This window comes from Typopeltis vanoorti, chromosome 3, assembly GCF_054136105.1.
Source record: "Typopeltis vanoorti isolate ZY-2024b chromosome 3, IOZ_Tvanoo_1.0, whole genome shotgun sequence".
NCBI lineage: Eukaryota > Metazoa > Arthropoda > Arachnida > Uropygi > Thelyphonidae > Typopeltis > Typopeltis vanoorti.
The window spans coordinates 30,145,871-30,163,284 of NC_143551.1; the positions used below are offsets into that span (position 1 = coordinate 30,145,871).

Sequence of the window (17,414 nt, forward strand, 5' to 3'; positions counted from 1 at the left end):
CTCTGTCATAGCGTGGTAGGAGACTTACAATCTTCTCCTTCTCACTCTTCACTTTTACCTCTTCTAATAACTCCTTTACACATCATTCATGGAACACTTCTTGCCTCTCATATCATTTGTGCCAACCAAGCAATCATTTCCTTCCCTAATCTTTTAAAATTCGGATGGCGTGACTAATATCGTGAATTTTTTCCACGAGGGAAACACGATTTTGTCACACTCTCATTAAGTACTACCCTGATCATTGAGTTTCTGTTAATAATTTTCGCGTTAATTTGTTTTTCTTTTTTGTGCGCTCAGTGTTTATTACTACTCGAGACTGCCTGCAGCTTTCTCTTCTCAGCCCTGGTAAGTCTTTCTGCTTCTGCAATTTTGAATTTCAGGCTTTATTATTATTATATTATTATTATTATTGCCCAAGACCTCATGGAGTCAAAGACTCATCTGCGATTTATGACTATGTATTTCTTGTTTTTCCTAGTTTGGCCTCTAACCCCTATTTGAAGTGCCATGAACATTGAACTCTGGAAGGTATCTGAACATTGCAGATAAGGCAATACTTACTACTCTATGCCATATCTAAGGAACTGACTATCTCTTTCAGCCCAATGCACAGTGTCATGAAGCTGCTGCTATATACTGCATGGTTTTCGGACATGGATGCCACCACACTTGACTGGCCTTTACAGAGCTTTGATTTCAACCGTTTTGAACAACTGTGGGATGAGGGTGGGGTCAGGGGACTTTCATCCCACAATAGCACACACATGCAATTTTCATACAAAAATATTATCGGTGGTAGTAGTGGTAGGAATTAGTTGCCGTTGTGTTGATAGTTGTAGTGTGTACTAAGGAAAGGATGAGTTGTTGTGTGGTTCAGTAGTATGCCCTACCACGATAAGCTCAAGGACTCCTTGGATGTGTGTCACACGATGATAATAATAATATCACCTCTTGTCCTACAGTGTAGTAGAATGGGAATGGACTCAATCTCCATGATGATAACGTAAAGACCAGGTGACTACAACTATCCATAAAAAAGCGCAAACAAATACTGTTCTTTGGGGCATGAAAAGTCTTTGGAATATTTTCTGTTTCTTTCCTTTTTTCTTTTTTTTTGTTCAAAATTTCAAGAGGAAGAACTCTGCCACCCCTTTATGAGACTAGCTAACTGAATCGAACTTCTACTTTATGCCAAAGTGATTTATGAAGTGGAAAAGAAGAAAGCCACACATTATACGTAATTAATTTTTGACGTTTGCTATTATTATCCTGATATGGACACGATCATGATTAATGTTTTCCCTGGATAAATTTTTACCTTGAACCAAGATTTCTTATTATTATTTATTTTATTTTATTGTCGTGATATTCAGGAAATATCATATTTAGCTGATATTCGGGAAAATATATATTCATATATATGTGTTTGTCTATAGCAAAAAATAAAATCAAAAGCCGTGATATATTTTTATGTATTATTTATTTATTTGTTTTAAATTATAATAATTGTTTCAATATTCAAATAGTACCAAACGAGGGCGTTGGATAAAATGTCTTCACCAGGTATGATATTCGAGAGTTATTTAATATACTGGGGGTTATAATTGTGTTAATTTGTTGAGAATGTAAAGTTACTCAAACATCATCGGTTAGTAATGAGGTACATGGAACTTGAAGTGATAATAACGACACCAGATTATTCGAAAATAACTGGTCAAGTGTGAATTTTGTGGTGGAGTTGCCCGCTTTGTACTTGAGTCGTGGTTAATCTTACGATAAAAGCATGGGGAAAGAAGAGGAAAATTTAAATAATTGACATTTGAGGATGAATTACTAATTTTAAGTTTTACGCGTAAATGAAGTTAAATTGAATATGAATAAATTATAAGTAAATCGATAATAAAAATATAAAAAAAAAAGAATAAGTCCTGAACTCAGAATTAAAATTTCACAACATTGTATATTATTATTATGTAACACCTCCAGGGAGTCCAAAGGCTCATCGAGGGAGAGTGTACCAACAGCATCGAACGATTGATCTCCTTCGCACTACTAACCCGCTCAAACTTGCTTTACTTTTTGCTGAGCCATTAGTAGCAGAGGCTCTACCAATCGACCAACCTTCTCTGTTTACAATACTTTTTTTCCCCCCATCTTTCCAAATAGTTTGAAAAAAAGCTATTGGTGGGGTTATATTTCAAAGCCTTCAGAATGGCAAGTTCTTATTCATATAAAAACATAAGACATGTTTTTATGCAGATGAGAATAAACTATCCTATCCTATTCCCTCAGCCATATGGCTGGTGGGGAGTAGCTATATGCTACCATACGAGGGAGATGATTATGAGCAAGGTGGCTTCCTGTTGCCTTCCTTGCCATAATATATTTTATGATTGTAGCCATGCATATTCACGAGACCGGTTTACCGGAAGAAAAAACCCCCCACCTTCTTATGAGACCGGTTAACTCACCTTTAGTCGAAAGAGACCAGATAAAGGTTCTTCATGTTCTTAGACAGGAATCAAATGCAGGTCTTTCAGGCCCCTGTTCGTTCTTTTTCATGTAAGAACATGCATGCTAGAAACAAGGAAACTTTTAAAAACTGACATCTGGCTTCTTTTATCACATCCATTCTTCAAATGTAGGACCTTTATAAAAGTTTTTCAACTGAAGATGAACAACTAAATGATTAGTTTATGTCATATGGAGGTGGCATAGTTTCTTCTGGTAACTTGGTTTTATCATCCTGCAGACTTGCAAGAAGAGCATGTGCAATTGACAGATATACCAGCCTCATAGTAGTGCTGAATGACAACCTATGGATTTTCAGTTTATTTGTTTTATATATATATTTGTCAATCTGGTGTATGCAACATGGAGCTCAATGCTATCTCTACATTGGATGAATAATATCAGATGTATAAAGAAGAGGCACTACTACAGTTGCTACATAAACTGAATAAGAATTTGGATTTTTTTTAAAGATATAGTAGCTTAAAACTGTGCATTAAATAATCTAGGAACTTTACTCTGGCAAACAGACATGAAACTTTTCAAGCCATTTGATATTGCCAGTAGGCAACAAAAATCGTATGATGCATATAGATATTCATAAATATCCCCCATAGTGAAAATCACAACCTACAGCTTATAAATGCCTTCATCAGTACAGAAGTTTCTCATTAAGGAATTTTTCTATTGCAGGTCATCAGTAATTCATTCTAGGTGTGCTGTATTTTTTCTGTGGCTCTATGGTATTCTTTCTACTGACATTACAGTTTAATAGGCTATATTCTGTCATCAAATTCCTGTTATATACCTTCAAGGGATGTACAGGATGTGATAATACTGCATGAAAAATGTACATCATTACTAATTTCCTATCTACAATTTTCCTCCAAATCAGTCTGTTACTTGTCAAGACTCCAACATTATCAGATCTTATATTTCTATCGTCTAAGGCACTTTGTACTGTATCAATCCACCTATATCTTGGTCTTCCTCTGGGTCATTTTGCTGCCAACCTGGCAGAGAACACTTGTTTTGCTAATCTTTCTTCGCCCATTCTGTTTAAGTGACCATACCACCTGAGATTAGCTCTGCTAATGCATTCCTGAATGCTGACAATGTCAAGTTCTTTCCTAATATCCTGGTTTTTAATATGATATTGCCATTGATGACAACCTATGTACTTTCTGTTCATGTCCCTAATCTTTCTCAGGACTCTCATCTGCTGTTTCTAGTCTTTGGTCAAGTGTTTTACTTCTTACCCAGCTCTCAGATTCATAAGTTAAAATTGGTTTGAACACTGTCTTGTATACAGCTAATTTAGTTTGGCTAATTTCTCTCTTATTCAGTTGACTTCCTACCATACCAACTTTGTTGATTCTGTTGTCTATTTCCATATTTAATTTACCATCTTCACTAAAAATTGTGCCTAAGTAGTGGAAATGTTTTACTTGTTCTATAGGTTCTCCATTCATAATGCAATTGATATTTTCAGTGTTTCTGCCTATTTTCATTGTCTTTGTCTTTTTAATGTTAACCTTCATACCATATCTATTACAACAGTTATTCAATTTAGTCAGGGAATCTTGCAGACTTGTAGCAGATTTATTTAGAAGTATAACATCATCTGCATGTAGCAAATAGTTGAGATTAACATCTCTAATTTTGATATCAGGCTTAATGCCACTTTCCTTTATAATGTGATCCATATAGATAATGAATAACAGAGGGGAGAATGTACATCCTTGTCTGACACCAGATTTAACATTAAACCACCTTCCTGTACTTCCTTCAATTCTAACTGCTGACTTACAACTCAAATAAAGACTAAGTATTGCTTGATATAAATTTCCATTAACACCATATAATTGTAGCGTTTTGAATATCTTCTCTCTTGGTACCTTGTCATATGCCTTTTCCAGATCTACAAAACTTAAATATAATGTATAAAATACTAAATATAATAAACAAATGTCTTTGTGGCATGCAGTGTTTGCGGCATGTATGCTTCCCGAGAGTTGGATATGTGGCTGGTGAGAGAAGGGGGAGTGCATATTTATGCAAAATGCAGACAGCGGGAGGAAATTAATGAATTAGATATATCAATAACTGACCTAGTTGCTTCAGGGATGGGAAATGAATGTCAGGAGACAAGTAGTGTGATGGGAGAGAATGACGAAATAAAGAGTCAGGATTGTGGAAGGCTTGAATGACTATGAAGTTTACAGAGATGGTTTTGATTGGGTGAATGAATGGCGAGTAAGAGTGACTAACTTGCAGAGAGAGGGATAGATAAGCTGAAAGAGGAGGTGGAATATCTTGTGAATGAGATGAGAAGTATGAAAGATGAGATTAGGAGAATGGAAGAGATGTATGCAAGGCAAATCAGAGTAGGAGTGAGAGAAAGTTTTGGGAATGATAGAAGCAGCAATAGGAGAGAGGGAATGAGAGAGAGGTTTGGGAATGATAGAATAGGAGAGTATAGAAACAGTAGAAGACAGGGAATGAGAGAGAGGTATGAGAATGATAGAAGAGGAGATGGGAACACTAGAAGAGAGGGAATGAAAGAGAGTTATGTGAATGATAGAAGAGGAGAGAATATGATAAGTGGTAGAGAGGGAATGAGAGAGAGTTATGGGAATGATAGAAGAGGAGATGGGAACAGTAGAAGAGAGGGAATGAAAGAGTTATGTGAATGATAGAAGAGGAGAGAATAGGATAAGTGGTAGAGAGGGAATGAGAGAGAGTTATGGGAATGATAGAAGAGGAGAGAGGGAATGGTAATAGGTATAATGTATGGTGACTCAATGATCCGTAGTGTGCAAGATAGGATGCGTGAGGAGTGTTTGCCTAGAGGAACAATAGAAAGTGTGACTATGGCAATTAAGAGGGGTGAAAGGGTGGATGAGATGATTGTGATGGTAGGAACAAATGACTTGACAGGTAATGTAAATTGGGCAGCGAGAGATATGAGATTCTTGCTTGAGGTAGTATGAAAGAAGATGCAGACAGGAAAGATAGTGTGCATGTTGCCTATGTATGATTGTGACGAGCTGAGCAGAAGAGCAGTAATATTGAATAACAGAATAGCTAGAATGTGTCAGAAAAGAGGATTGGAATATGTGGATGCTTGGAGAGCATTTGAGGACAGAGAGGAATTGTATGCAAGAAACCACTTGCATTTGAATGAGGAAGGACGTAGGCATCTGGAGAGATTGCTGTTCTGAACGAGTCAGTGTGTCAATGCAGGGAGACTAGAATGCCCAGGGTGGATGGTAGCAGGGGTGGCCTCTTGTGGGAAAGGGTACTTGGGAGAAGGGGAACATCAGGTAACGCTGAGCCCAGCGGAGTCTAGAGGGGATAATGCTGGGTATAGAAATAGGCATTTTTATGCTTTATACCAGGGGTGGGGAACCCCCTCACCCACGAGTCTATTTCAATTTGCCCCTTTGCTGATGTACTCGTATGTACATGTAAATAAAATTTTATAATACTGTAATTTAAATTTATTATAATTAAATTTATTTAAATTTAAATAATTAAATATAAAAAATCAAAAATAACTATATTACATAAAATATGATCATCATACGTCTGGCAACCATCAAATCGAGACCAGCCATTAAAATAAAAAGAAATCAGGAGCATTTCTCGCGGGCAAAGTTCAGACTTTCTCTGATTGGTTGCTTCCCAATTATCGCCATGACATTTTCTCGCGTGTCAAAACATATTGACTTTTGACTTTGTTTTTCTCATGCAGTACTGCGAGCGCCTTGTAATTAACCAGTTGACAAATTTATTCAATTTATTTTTTTAAATGACAAGTTGTAGTGAAAAGCGTAAAAGAAGTGGTGAATGTGCTCTGTTTTGTGAAAAATGGACAGAACTATACTTCTTTATTGAAATTAATGACAAGTGCATTTGTCTTATTTGTAACGAACATGTTGCAGTTTACAAAAAATATAATCTTGAACGACATTATTTGAGTAGGCATAAGAAATATGAAAATTTAAAAGGATCAGAACGTTTAGACAAGATAGCGACTTTGAAAGAAAATATAATCAAAAGCCAAAATCTTTTTAAAAAGCTTATTCAGGAAAGATCATCTGTAACTCAAGCTAGTTATATGTTACGTGAACAAATTGCTAAAAAAACTTAAAACCCATAATGAAGGTGAGTTTGTGAAAGATTGCATCCTTACTGCCGTTGAGATTTTATGTCCAGAAAACCGAGTTTGTTTAAAAATATTAGCCTATCAAGAAAAACTGTTTCTGACCATATTAAAGATATTGCTGATGACATCCAAACTTCTTTGAAAGTAGATTCAGCAGAATTTGTGTTTTACTCATTAGCCATCGATGAGACTACTGATATGTCAAATACTGCACAAATGGCTATATGGGGAATAATTACAGATTTCAATATATGAGAAGAATTTCTTGCTTTAAAATCAATGAAGGGGAACAACTAAAGGTGAAGATTTATTTGAAATGGTCAATTCAGCATTAAAGGATTTCGATTTACCGTATGAAAAACTGAGTGGTCTTGCTACAGATGGTGCTCCATCCATGGTAGGTCGTGAAAAAGGGCTCGTGGCTGTGATTAAGAATGAATTTAAGAAACGTCAATTGAACCCAAATACTTTAATTGTGTGCCACTTCTTCATTCATATGGAAAATCTATGTCCAAAGTCACTCAAGATGAACAGCATCATGAATGTAGTAACAAAGGCCTTTAATTTGATAAAAAGTAAAGAGTTGAACAACAGGGAATTCAAAGAATTTTTGCAAGATCTTGAAGCTTAATATGAGGACTTATTGTACCATTGTGAAGTTAGGTGGCTAAGTAGAGCTCAAATGCTCAAGCGATTTTATGAACTTAAAGACGAAGTGAAAATTTTCTTGGACATTAAAAGTATCCCCATTAAAGAATTGGAGGATGAAAAATTTCAAAGTGATTTAGCATTTTTATTAGACATAACTAGTCATTGGAATAATCTAAATTTGAAATTACAAGGCCCCAATCAGCTAATGATCTCTTTGCTCACTCATATCAAGAGCTTTGAATCGATGCTTCAATTATTTCTTACCCAACTGAAAAAAAAAACCCGCTTTACACATTTTCCAAAATTACGAGAATGCAATCCAAAATCAACAAGTGAGTATGCTGATGAGTGTCAAAGTGTGTTTTGAATCATTTTCAAAGGAGATGAGAAACACTTTCTGATATATGCCCTGAGGAAGCTTCCGATTCCTTGCAATTAGAGTTGATTGATTTGCAGTGTGATAACACTTTGAGATCAAAATATAGTAATCTGCCTATATTGGACTTCTAGTAATCTGCCTATATTCTACAGATCTATTGATTCTGAGAAATTCCCTTCTTTAAAAAATAATGCCTTGTAAATAAAAAGAAACAAAACTTCTAGTTTTTCTACTACTTATCAATGCGAGCAATTTTTTTCAAAATTAAGTCTGCCAAAAAATCGCTCTCGTACAAGACTCACTGACGAAAATCTCGCCAATGAACTACGAGTAACCGTCTCATCAAGGGCGGCTAATATTTCTAAGCTTTCACAAAAAAAGCAGTTTCAGCCTTCTCACTAAAAAGTTTTAGATTGTTATAATTATATGCTTCATCGTTATAATTATATGTCTACACAATGAGTATATAATTATATGTCTAAACAATAAGTAAATGTTGCACATTTAGTTATTGAGATATATATTGCACACTACATACACTATATATAAGAGTTAAAATTTGCCAGTCGCCTGCAGAAGTTTATAAATTAGCAATTTTTGCCCTTGATACTAAAAAGGTTTCCCACCCCTGCTTTATATTAATGCCAGGAGTATCCGGAATAAAGGAGAGGAATTGGTGGCGCTGATAGCATCAGCCTAGCCAAAGATTATTGGGATCACTGACACTTGGTTGACAGAAGAGGATATAATAACAGGAATAGAAGTAGCAGGGTACAGCATTTTTTGGCAGGATAGAAAGGGAAAGCATGGTGGTGGAGTACTGCTTATGATAAGTGACAACTTATGTCCTCTAAGAGTGGAGGCTTTGGAAGACAGTGAAACTAATGATTTTGAAAACATGATATGAGGTAGAGATAGGCAAGACAGGATATTTAGTGAGGTGTTGCTACAAACCAAGGAGCACAGAGGGTGGGGACCAGGAGATGTTTAGACAGTTGAGCTTGGCAAGTGCACGAAGAATGATTGTTATGGGAGATTTTAACTACAACAGTATAAATTGGGGAGAGGAAGATGAATGTAGCAATAAGGGAATGGAATTTCTAGAATTCTTGAGGGACAAATATCTTATGCAACATGTAATAGAGGGAACAAGAGGTTCAAGAGTTTTGAATTTGGTCATAGCATCAGAAGAATTGATAACTGAGATGACATCTCTCTCACCAGTTGGAGAGAGTGACCATGTGGTTTTGACTTGGAAGATGAATAGACATGCAGTAGTATCAAAGAGATGGGGAACATATGTGGAATTATAAGCCAGGTCATTATAATAGTTGTAGACATCAACTTTGGGAAATTTCATGGAGGGAGAAATTGGAAGATCAGGATATCATTAGTGCTTGGGAAATTGTGAAGGAATATTTGTTAGCAGGAAACAAGTTGGTGTAAAGTGGATGACAAACAATATAAGGAGACAGGTGAAGCTTGAAGAATATAAGACACAGGCCAGGAGGGTGACTGGTATGGTAAGGAAGGCAAAACTGGAATATGAGAAGAGATTTGCCCTAAGATTCAAAGAAAATCCTAGGGTATTTTTTAGCTATGTGGCCAGTAAGAGGAGAAATGATTGTGGAAGAATGACATTGTGGGATAAAAATGGGAATAGAGTAACTGATGCAGAGGACATAGTGGAATTGTTTAATGAACACTTTATTGGTGTATTTCATCCTGGAGGAGTAAATTTTAATACTAGAGGAATAGGGCAGGTTCGAGGTTTAGAGATGCAGGAGGAGGAGAACGTGTTCCAAATACTGAGTACTCTGGATGTCAGTAAAACTGTGGGACTGGATGATATTTCACCATGAGTTTTGAGAGAATGTGCTAAGGAACTGACAGCTCCTTTGACCTGGCTTTTCAATAAAAGTCTGGCTACTGGAAAGGTGCCCAGCAAATGGAAGGAAGGTAAGATAGTGCCATTGCATAAGGGCAGTAGCAGACTGGAAATGTCTAATTATAGGCCAGTTTGTGTGTCATCAGTAGTTGTTAAGATCTTGGAGAAATTAGTTAGGGACCGTATACAACATTGGGCAGATGAGGGTAATGTTATCTGTGGGCGTCAACATGGATTTGTGAAGGGGTGCTCTTGTTTTAGTAATATGCTAGCCTTTTATAATAAAGTTACAAGAGCAGTAGATGAGGGAAAGACATATACTGCCATTTTCTTGGATTTAGCAAAGGCATTTGACAGGGTGCCACATGATAAGCTGATATTTTAGTTGCAGCACATGGGTTTGGATGTCAGTTTGTTCAACTGGATTCAGGATTGGCTGTCTGATAGATATCAGAGAGTTGTGTATGGTGAGGCAGTTTCAAGGAGTCAGAAGATTACAAGTGGGGTCCCACAGGGCTCAGTACTGAGACCTATATTGTTTAACCTTTATATCAATGACATTGTCAGTGGATTGCAGGGGGATATTCAGTTGTTTGCGGATGATGCAAAGCTGGGAAGGATTATTAATAATAATGCAGATGTGGTAGCCCTGCAAGAGGATTTGAATAAGCTAGATAGATGGGCAAATGAATGGGAGTATCAGTTTAATGCAGCAAAATGTAAGGTCTTGAGGTTTGGGACACATCGATGGGACACTGTATACTCTATTGGAGGAGATATACTGGAGGAAGTAGGGGAGACAAGAGATCTGGGGTTGATGATTGATAGAAACTTGAAATTCAAGGGACATATTGCAAAGGTGGTAAAGGTAACACAGAGGATTGCTGCAATAATGAGCAGGACGCTGACCTGCAGAAATAAAAAAGTTATCATTCCTTGTATAAGACCCTGATCAGACCACACTTAGACTATTGTTCTCAGATTTGGTCCCCAGGATTTGAAGTGAATAAATTAACTGTGGAAAGGGTACAGAGGTGGATAACAAAGACAGTTTCAGGACTGTACAATGTTAGTTATGAGGATCGGCTGAGGGAATGTGGACTGACTGCAGAGTTTGGTGGATAGAAAAAAAAAAGAGAGAGATAATATGATTGAGACTTTTAAACTGTTGAGAGGTGGTTACAGGGTTGACACTGGGGAGTTCTTTCGCTTGGTTGAACAGCGGGAAGGAGTGGTGACAAGGGGCCATCCCTGGAAGTTACGAAAGAAAACTGTGAGCAAGAGGGTGAGGAGTGGTTTCTTTGCATGGAGGGTGGTTGAACCATGGAATGCATTGCCTGATAGAGTGGTGAGACCGAGAACGGTCAATGAGTTTAAGAAGTGGTATGATAGACTGTGTTTCCTAGGAAGAACCTCCCGCAATGAGTCTTTTGACTCCTTGGAGGTCTAAATAATGATAATAATGATAATTAAATACAGATCTTTGTTATATTCCCATGATTTCTTAACTATTTGTCGTAAAGTGAAAATCTGATCCTGAGCCTCTATTTGGCCTGAATCCAGCTTGTTCTTCACCAAGCTTCTCTATCCACAATCCTTCTCAATCGTTTCTCAAGTATACTTGCATATATCTTACCAGGAACACTCAGTAATGAAATACCTCTGTAATTCTCACATTCAGTTTTATTTCCCTTTTTATATATAGGTACTATGAGAGCTCTACTAAAATCATCTGGAATTCGTCTCTCTGTCCACGCCTTCTGAACTATGCAGTGCAGCCACTGTAACACTTTTATACCTCCATACTTCAGCATATCTGGTCAAATATAATCTACTCCTGCTGTCTTTCGACATTTCAGGCTTTTGATGGCTTTTTCTACTTCAAGTATAGATATGTATTCCTGACTGCATGCCTGTTGAGTGTTTTTTACCACTGTGCTGTCATCACTGCTTGTTTCATTTAGCAATTTTTTGAAGTAATTACTGCATACTTCAAGGATATCTTTTTCTCCAGTTCTTATGTCACATTTATCATCTGTAATTCATTTTACAGGTACTCTTTCCTCCATTTCTGATTCCAAGAACATCTTGCCATCTTCTTGATATTTATTTTCTATGTTCTTACCAAAGTCCTCCCATGACTTTTGTTTAGCCAGTTTTGCACAGTGTTTAGCTTTCTTACATTTGTCTCTGTGTTCTCTAAGAGCACAGCTGACTTATTTGCTAGGACCTTTTGATATGCTTTCTTCTTTTCCTTCACTGCTTCTTTAACTTTCTGTGTCCACCATGGAGTTCTGATTTTTCTGTCCTTGCAGACAACCTCACCACATGCTTCTCTGGCTGAATCAATCAGGGTTTTCTGCAAGGCTTGCCACTGAATCTCCAAGGTTTGTTTCCTGTTCTCAAACTTTCATTTTTTTAGTCTATATTTTAGTATATTTTAGTCTCCATATTTTAGTCTACAGTTCACATCTGAGAGCTGCTCAACTTTTATTTGCTTTAAAACTTTCTTACATGTTCTTCTTTTCAATATGAAATTCAATTTTATCCTGCTCAAAGGCTATATTCTGTTATATTTTAGAAAGTATTTGGCAATTCCATGACTGACCTTACCAATGGAAGTATGAAATTTGGTCATGCATTATTATTTAGTGACATAAATTTTAATGATTCAGAACAGAAGAAAATTATTTTTCTCTCTATTGAAAGGAATTAATAATTGCAAAATTTCTTTTAAATATTTTATATTTTAGTTATTTTAATCTTTCAGTGAGACTAACTCTTTATATATATATTTTTTATTTTTTTTCCCTATAAACGTTTGCATATGGTTATTTTAACTATTCTATAGTGTTACTTCCCGTTGTTGAAATTTATTATATCCTTATATGATTTCAGAAAGTGGCCAGCAGATTCTTTCAGGTGTCAAACATGTTATTCTTGTATTATCTGGAAAAGGAGGAGTGGGGAAGAGTACAGTTGCCACTCAGCTGGCTCTGACATTGAGGAAATTAGGAAATAAGGTAACAGGAAATAAGAATGTATTGTTATTAATAATAGGATATTACTGTTCAAATGATCAAATTCTTAGCTGCATTGTAACCATCTTAGTAGGGAACACATCTGGTAGTAGGGTTACTACCAGATTTGTTCAAGGTCAGTTTTATGTTTAATAAATAGAAATCAGAATCCAGAAGAAAACTCTACCCATAGTCTAAGACTAACTGATGTTAGAAAAAAATTTAACAGTAGGTGGGCTATATACGAGTATGCATAACAGAAAATTCACTGTCCGCACTAAGCATCGCTTGTTTGCTTTTGCATATTCAACTCGCCTTCTTCTTCAATCTTTTGGTTCTGTCCACTGCTGGACGAAGGTCTCCTCCATGGTTTCAAGATCACTCGGTTTTCTGCCTCTCCCATCCATCTCACTCCTGCAATTTGTTCCAGTTCATCCCTCCACCTTCTTCTCGGTCTTCCTCTTTGTCTTGCTCCATCCATTGGTCTCCACCTTGTTGTTTTTCTAGTCCATCTCCCGTCACTGCATCTGGCAATATGGCCAGCCCATCTCCACTTAGCCTGTTTAATGTATTTTACAATATCCATGACACCTGTTTGAGATCTTATCCAATGTATTTGTCTTCCTGTCTCTTAATGTTATTTTTAGCATACTTCTTTCCATGCGATGTTGTGCTGTTCTCAGCTTTTTGTTTAGGGCTTCTGTTAAAGTCCATGATTCTCCACCATATGTTAGGACAGGAAGTATGCACTGGTCGAAAGCTTTCCTTTTTAGACTCATAAGGATAAGACTTTTTAGACTCATATACTTCTGAATATGTCTCTGATTTTCCCATAAGCCATCCATCCAAGGTGAATTCTTTGTTCAATCTCTTTTCTTTGGCACTCCTCAAAGGATAACAATTGATCCAAATATACATATGAAATAACTTTTTCTATTTCATGGTTTTCAACTTTGACAGTGCCATGGTCATCATCATCATCATCATCAAATTCCTGCCATGTACCCTCAAGGGGTGTACAGGATATGAGAGTACTACATGAAAAAATTACATCATTACTAACTTCCTATCTACAATTTTCCTCCAAATCAGTCTGTTACTTGTCAAGACTCCAACATTATCAGATCTTATATTTCTATCGTCTAAGGCACTTTGTACCGTATCAATCCACCTATATCTTGGTCTTCCTCTGGGTCGTTTTGCTGCCAACCTGGCAGAGAACACTTGTTTTGCTAATCTTTCCTCTCCCATTCTATTTAAGTGACCATACCATCTGAGATTAGCTCTGCTAACGCATTCCTGGATGCTGACAATGTCAAGTTCTTTCCTAATATCCTCATTTTTAATATGATATTGCCATTGATGCCATCTGTTCACGCCTCTAATCTTTCTCAGGACTCTCATATCTGCGGTCTCTAGTCTTTGGTCAAGTGTTTTACTTCTGACCCAGCTCTCAGATCCATAAGTTAAAATTGGTTTGAACACAGTCTTGTATACAGCTAATTTAGTGTTCCGACTAATTTCTTTCTTATTCCATATGAATTTATTCAATTGACTTCCCACAATACCAGCTTTGCTGATTCTGTTGTCTATTTCTATATTTAGTTTACCATCTTCAGTAAAAATTGTGCCTAAGTAGCTGAAATGTTTTACTTGTTCCACAGGTTCTCCATTCACAACACAGTTGACATTTTCAATGATTTTTCATTGTCTTTGTCTTTTTATTGCTGACCTTCATACCATATCTATTACAACAGCTATTCAATTTAGTCAGAGAATCTTGCAGACTTGTAGCGGATTTATTTAGAAGTATAACATCATCCGCATAAAGCAAAGAGCTGACATTAACATCTCCAATTTTGATATCAGGTTTAATACCACATTCCTTCATAATGTGATCCATATAGATAATGAATAACAGAGGGGATAATGTACATCCTTGTCTCACACCAGATTTAACATTAAACCATCTTTCTGTACTTCCTTCAATTCTAACTGCTGACTCACAACTCAAATAAAGACTAAGTATCGCTTGATATAATGCCCCATTGACACCATATAACTGTAGCGTATTGAATAGCTTCTCTCTTGGCACCTTATCATATGCCTTTTCCAAATCGACAAAACTTAAATACAGATCTTTGTTATATTCCCATGCTTTCTCGACTATTTGTCGTAAAGTGAAGATCTGATCCTGACAGCCTCTATTTGGCCTGAATCCAGCTTGTTCTTCACCAAGCTTTTCTTCCACAATTCTTCTCAACCGTTTCTCAAGTATACTTGCATAGATCTTGCCAGGAACACTCAGAAGGGAAATACCTCTGTAATTCTCACATTCAGTTTTATTTCCCTTTTTATATATGGGTACTATGAGAGCTCTACTCCAATCATCGGAAATTCGTCCCTCTGTCCAGGCTTTCTGAACTATGCAGTGCAGCCACTGTAAGACTCTTATACCACCATACTTCAGCATTTCTGGTCGAATATCATCTACTCCTGCTGCCTTTCCACATTTCAAGCCTTTGATGGCTTTTTCTACTTCAAGTATGGATATGTATTCCTGACTGCATGCCTGGTCAGTGTTTTTTATCACTGTGCTGTCATCACTGCTTGTTTCATTTAGCAGTTTTTCAAAGTAATTACTCCATACTTCAAGGATATCTTTTTCTCCTGTTTTCATTTCACCTTTATCATCTCTAATTCCTTTTACAGCACTCTTTCCTCCATTCCTAAGCTTCTTCAACAACCTCCAGAATATTTTGCCACCTTCTTGATATTTATTTTCTATATTCTTGCCAAAGTCCTCCCATGACTTTTGTTTAGCTAGTTTTACACACTGTTTAGCTTTCTTACATTTGTCTCTGTATTCTGTAAGAGTAAAAGCTGACTTATTTGCCAGGAACTTTTGATATGCTTTCTTCTTTTCCTTCACTGCCTCTTTAACTTCCTGTGTCCACCAGGGAGTTCTGATTTTTTCATCTTTGCACACAACCTCACCACATGCCTCTCTGGCAGAATCAATCAATGTTTCCTTCAGAGTTTGCCACTGAATCTCCAAGGTTTGATTCCTGTTCTCAAACTCTTTCATTTTCTTTTCAATAATATTTCTGTATTTTAGTCTACAGTTTACATCTGAGAGCTACTCAACTTTTATTCGCTTTAAAACTTTCTTACATGTTATTCTTTTCAATATGAAATTCAATTTTATCCTGCTCAAGACTAAATAGTGATCACTTCCAATTTCAAATCCTCTGTACACTCTGGTGTCCTGCACCAGGGAGAAAACATCACTATCAACAATAACATAGTCAATGAGACTTTTCTTATTCCTAGCCTCTTCTCTCCATGTGAATTTGTGCACATTTTTATGTTGGAACATGGTGTTAGTAATAACCAGTCCATGTCCTGAGCAGAAATCCAACAGATATTTGCCATTATTATTAGCTTTGCACTTTTCTCCAAATTTTCCCAAAATATTTTTGTATGTCTCACAATCATTTCCTACTCTACTATTTAGATCCCCAACAAGGACCAACTTTTCCTTTTTCATTGTGTCAGTTGCTTTTTCTAAAGCCTCAAAAAAATTCCTCCGCTTCTACCTTAGTAGAACCTTCTGTGGGACCATAGGCACAAATAAGTCTCATTGTCCAGTTCCCCATTCTCATATTTGCCCACATTACTCTACTTGAGACTGACTGCCATTCAAGAAGATTAGCCTCTTATTTTGTGTTGAATACTATGGCTACTCCTTCTTTTCCTTGATTGTTATTGCCTGAATATAACATTTTGTATTTATTGCTCAGAAAGATCTCACCAGTTTTGGTCTTTTTTGTTTCAGTCACCCCTATTATGTCGATCTGGTACTTATCTAATTCCTCAGCTAGCTCCATTTCTTTGCCATTCAGGCTTCTTACGTTGATAGTACCGATCTTTAACTCTGGTGATGTTGAGTTGGGGTTTGTTTTCAGATTTGTTCCAGTAGCTGACTTTTCGCTGTTCGCCCTGGTTCCCTGGCGAAAACAACGGGGGCCTTGTTTAACCTGGCGACGCCCCAGCCGGCATGAAATTTTGTCATGTTGTACCATCATTTTTTATTTTGGTTTAACCAATAAGAATACAATTTGGTCGGCTAAATCCCAAATTGCCAGCCCATCCTCGTTCGTTCAGTATCAAAGTAGATACCCAACAGGGTGCACCATGAGAAGGTGAGGATTGGACATTAGGTCAGAAGCCCTGGTCGGTTCTCCGCATTCCTTTAAAGGCTATGTGGAGGTCTCCTCTCAGTTATACAGCTTTGACCCTTTGGCACCCCCAGTGCCATGGTTAATATATTTATTCATCATTATTTTTGTTTTTTGTTTATTTATTTTTAATCCAGTTACTCTGGAGGCTTCATTTAGCTGATTTAGCCTTTCTTCCAGATCTTCAAGATTATCTGCTATTAGGACAATATCATCTGCAAATTTCAGATGATGCAGCCTTTCTCCATTTATGTTTATTCCTTTTGTTTCCCAGTCAAGGCTTCTAAAGACTTCCTCTAGTGCAGCTGTAAATAATTTGGGAGATATGTTGTTGCCTTGCCAGATGTCTTTTTTGTATTGGAAACTTTTCACTGTTTTTATATAATTTAATTACAGAAGTTGCATTATTGTAAATATGTTTTAGTATTTCAATATATGGTTACTCAGTTCCCTGAGTTTCAAGTGCTTTTAGTGTTGCAGATTTTTTGACTGAATCAAATGCTTTTTCGTAGTCTATATCTCGTAGGGTTTATTGTATTCATTTGATTTT

General features: G+C 36.7%; 1 protein-coding gene across 1 annotated transcript in view; it reads left to right on the forward strand.

The window, feature by feature from the left end:
- The first annotated feature begins 1,553 nt into the window (after positions 1–1,553).
- Positions 1,554–17,414, forward strand: part of Nubp2 (NUBP iron-sulfur cluster assembly factor 2) — a 103,552-nt gene continuing 87,691 nt past the window's right edge. The window contains exons 1-2 of the mRNA XM_090415512.1: positions 1,554–1,566; positions 12,502–12,626. Of these exons, the coding sequence (XP_090271638.1) occupies positions 1,554–1,566; positions 12,502–12,626 (138 nt within the window). The remainder of the gene's footprint in view (positions 1,567–12,501; positions 12,627–17,414) is intronic.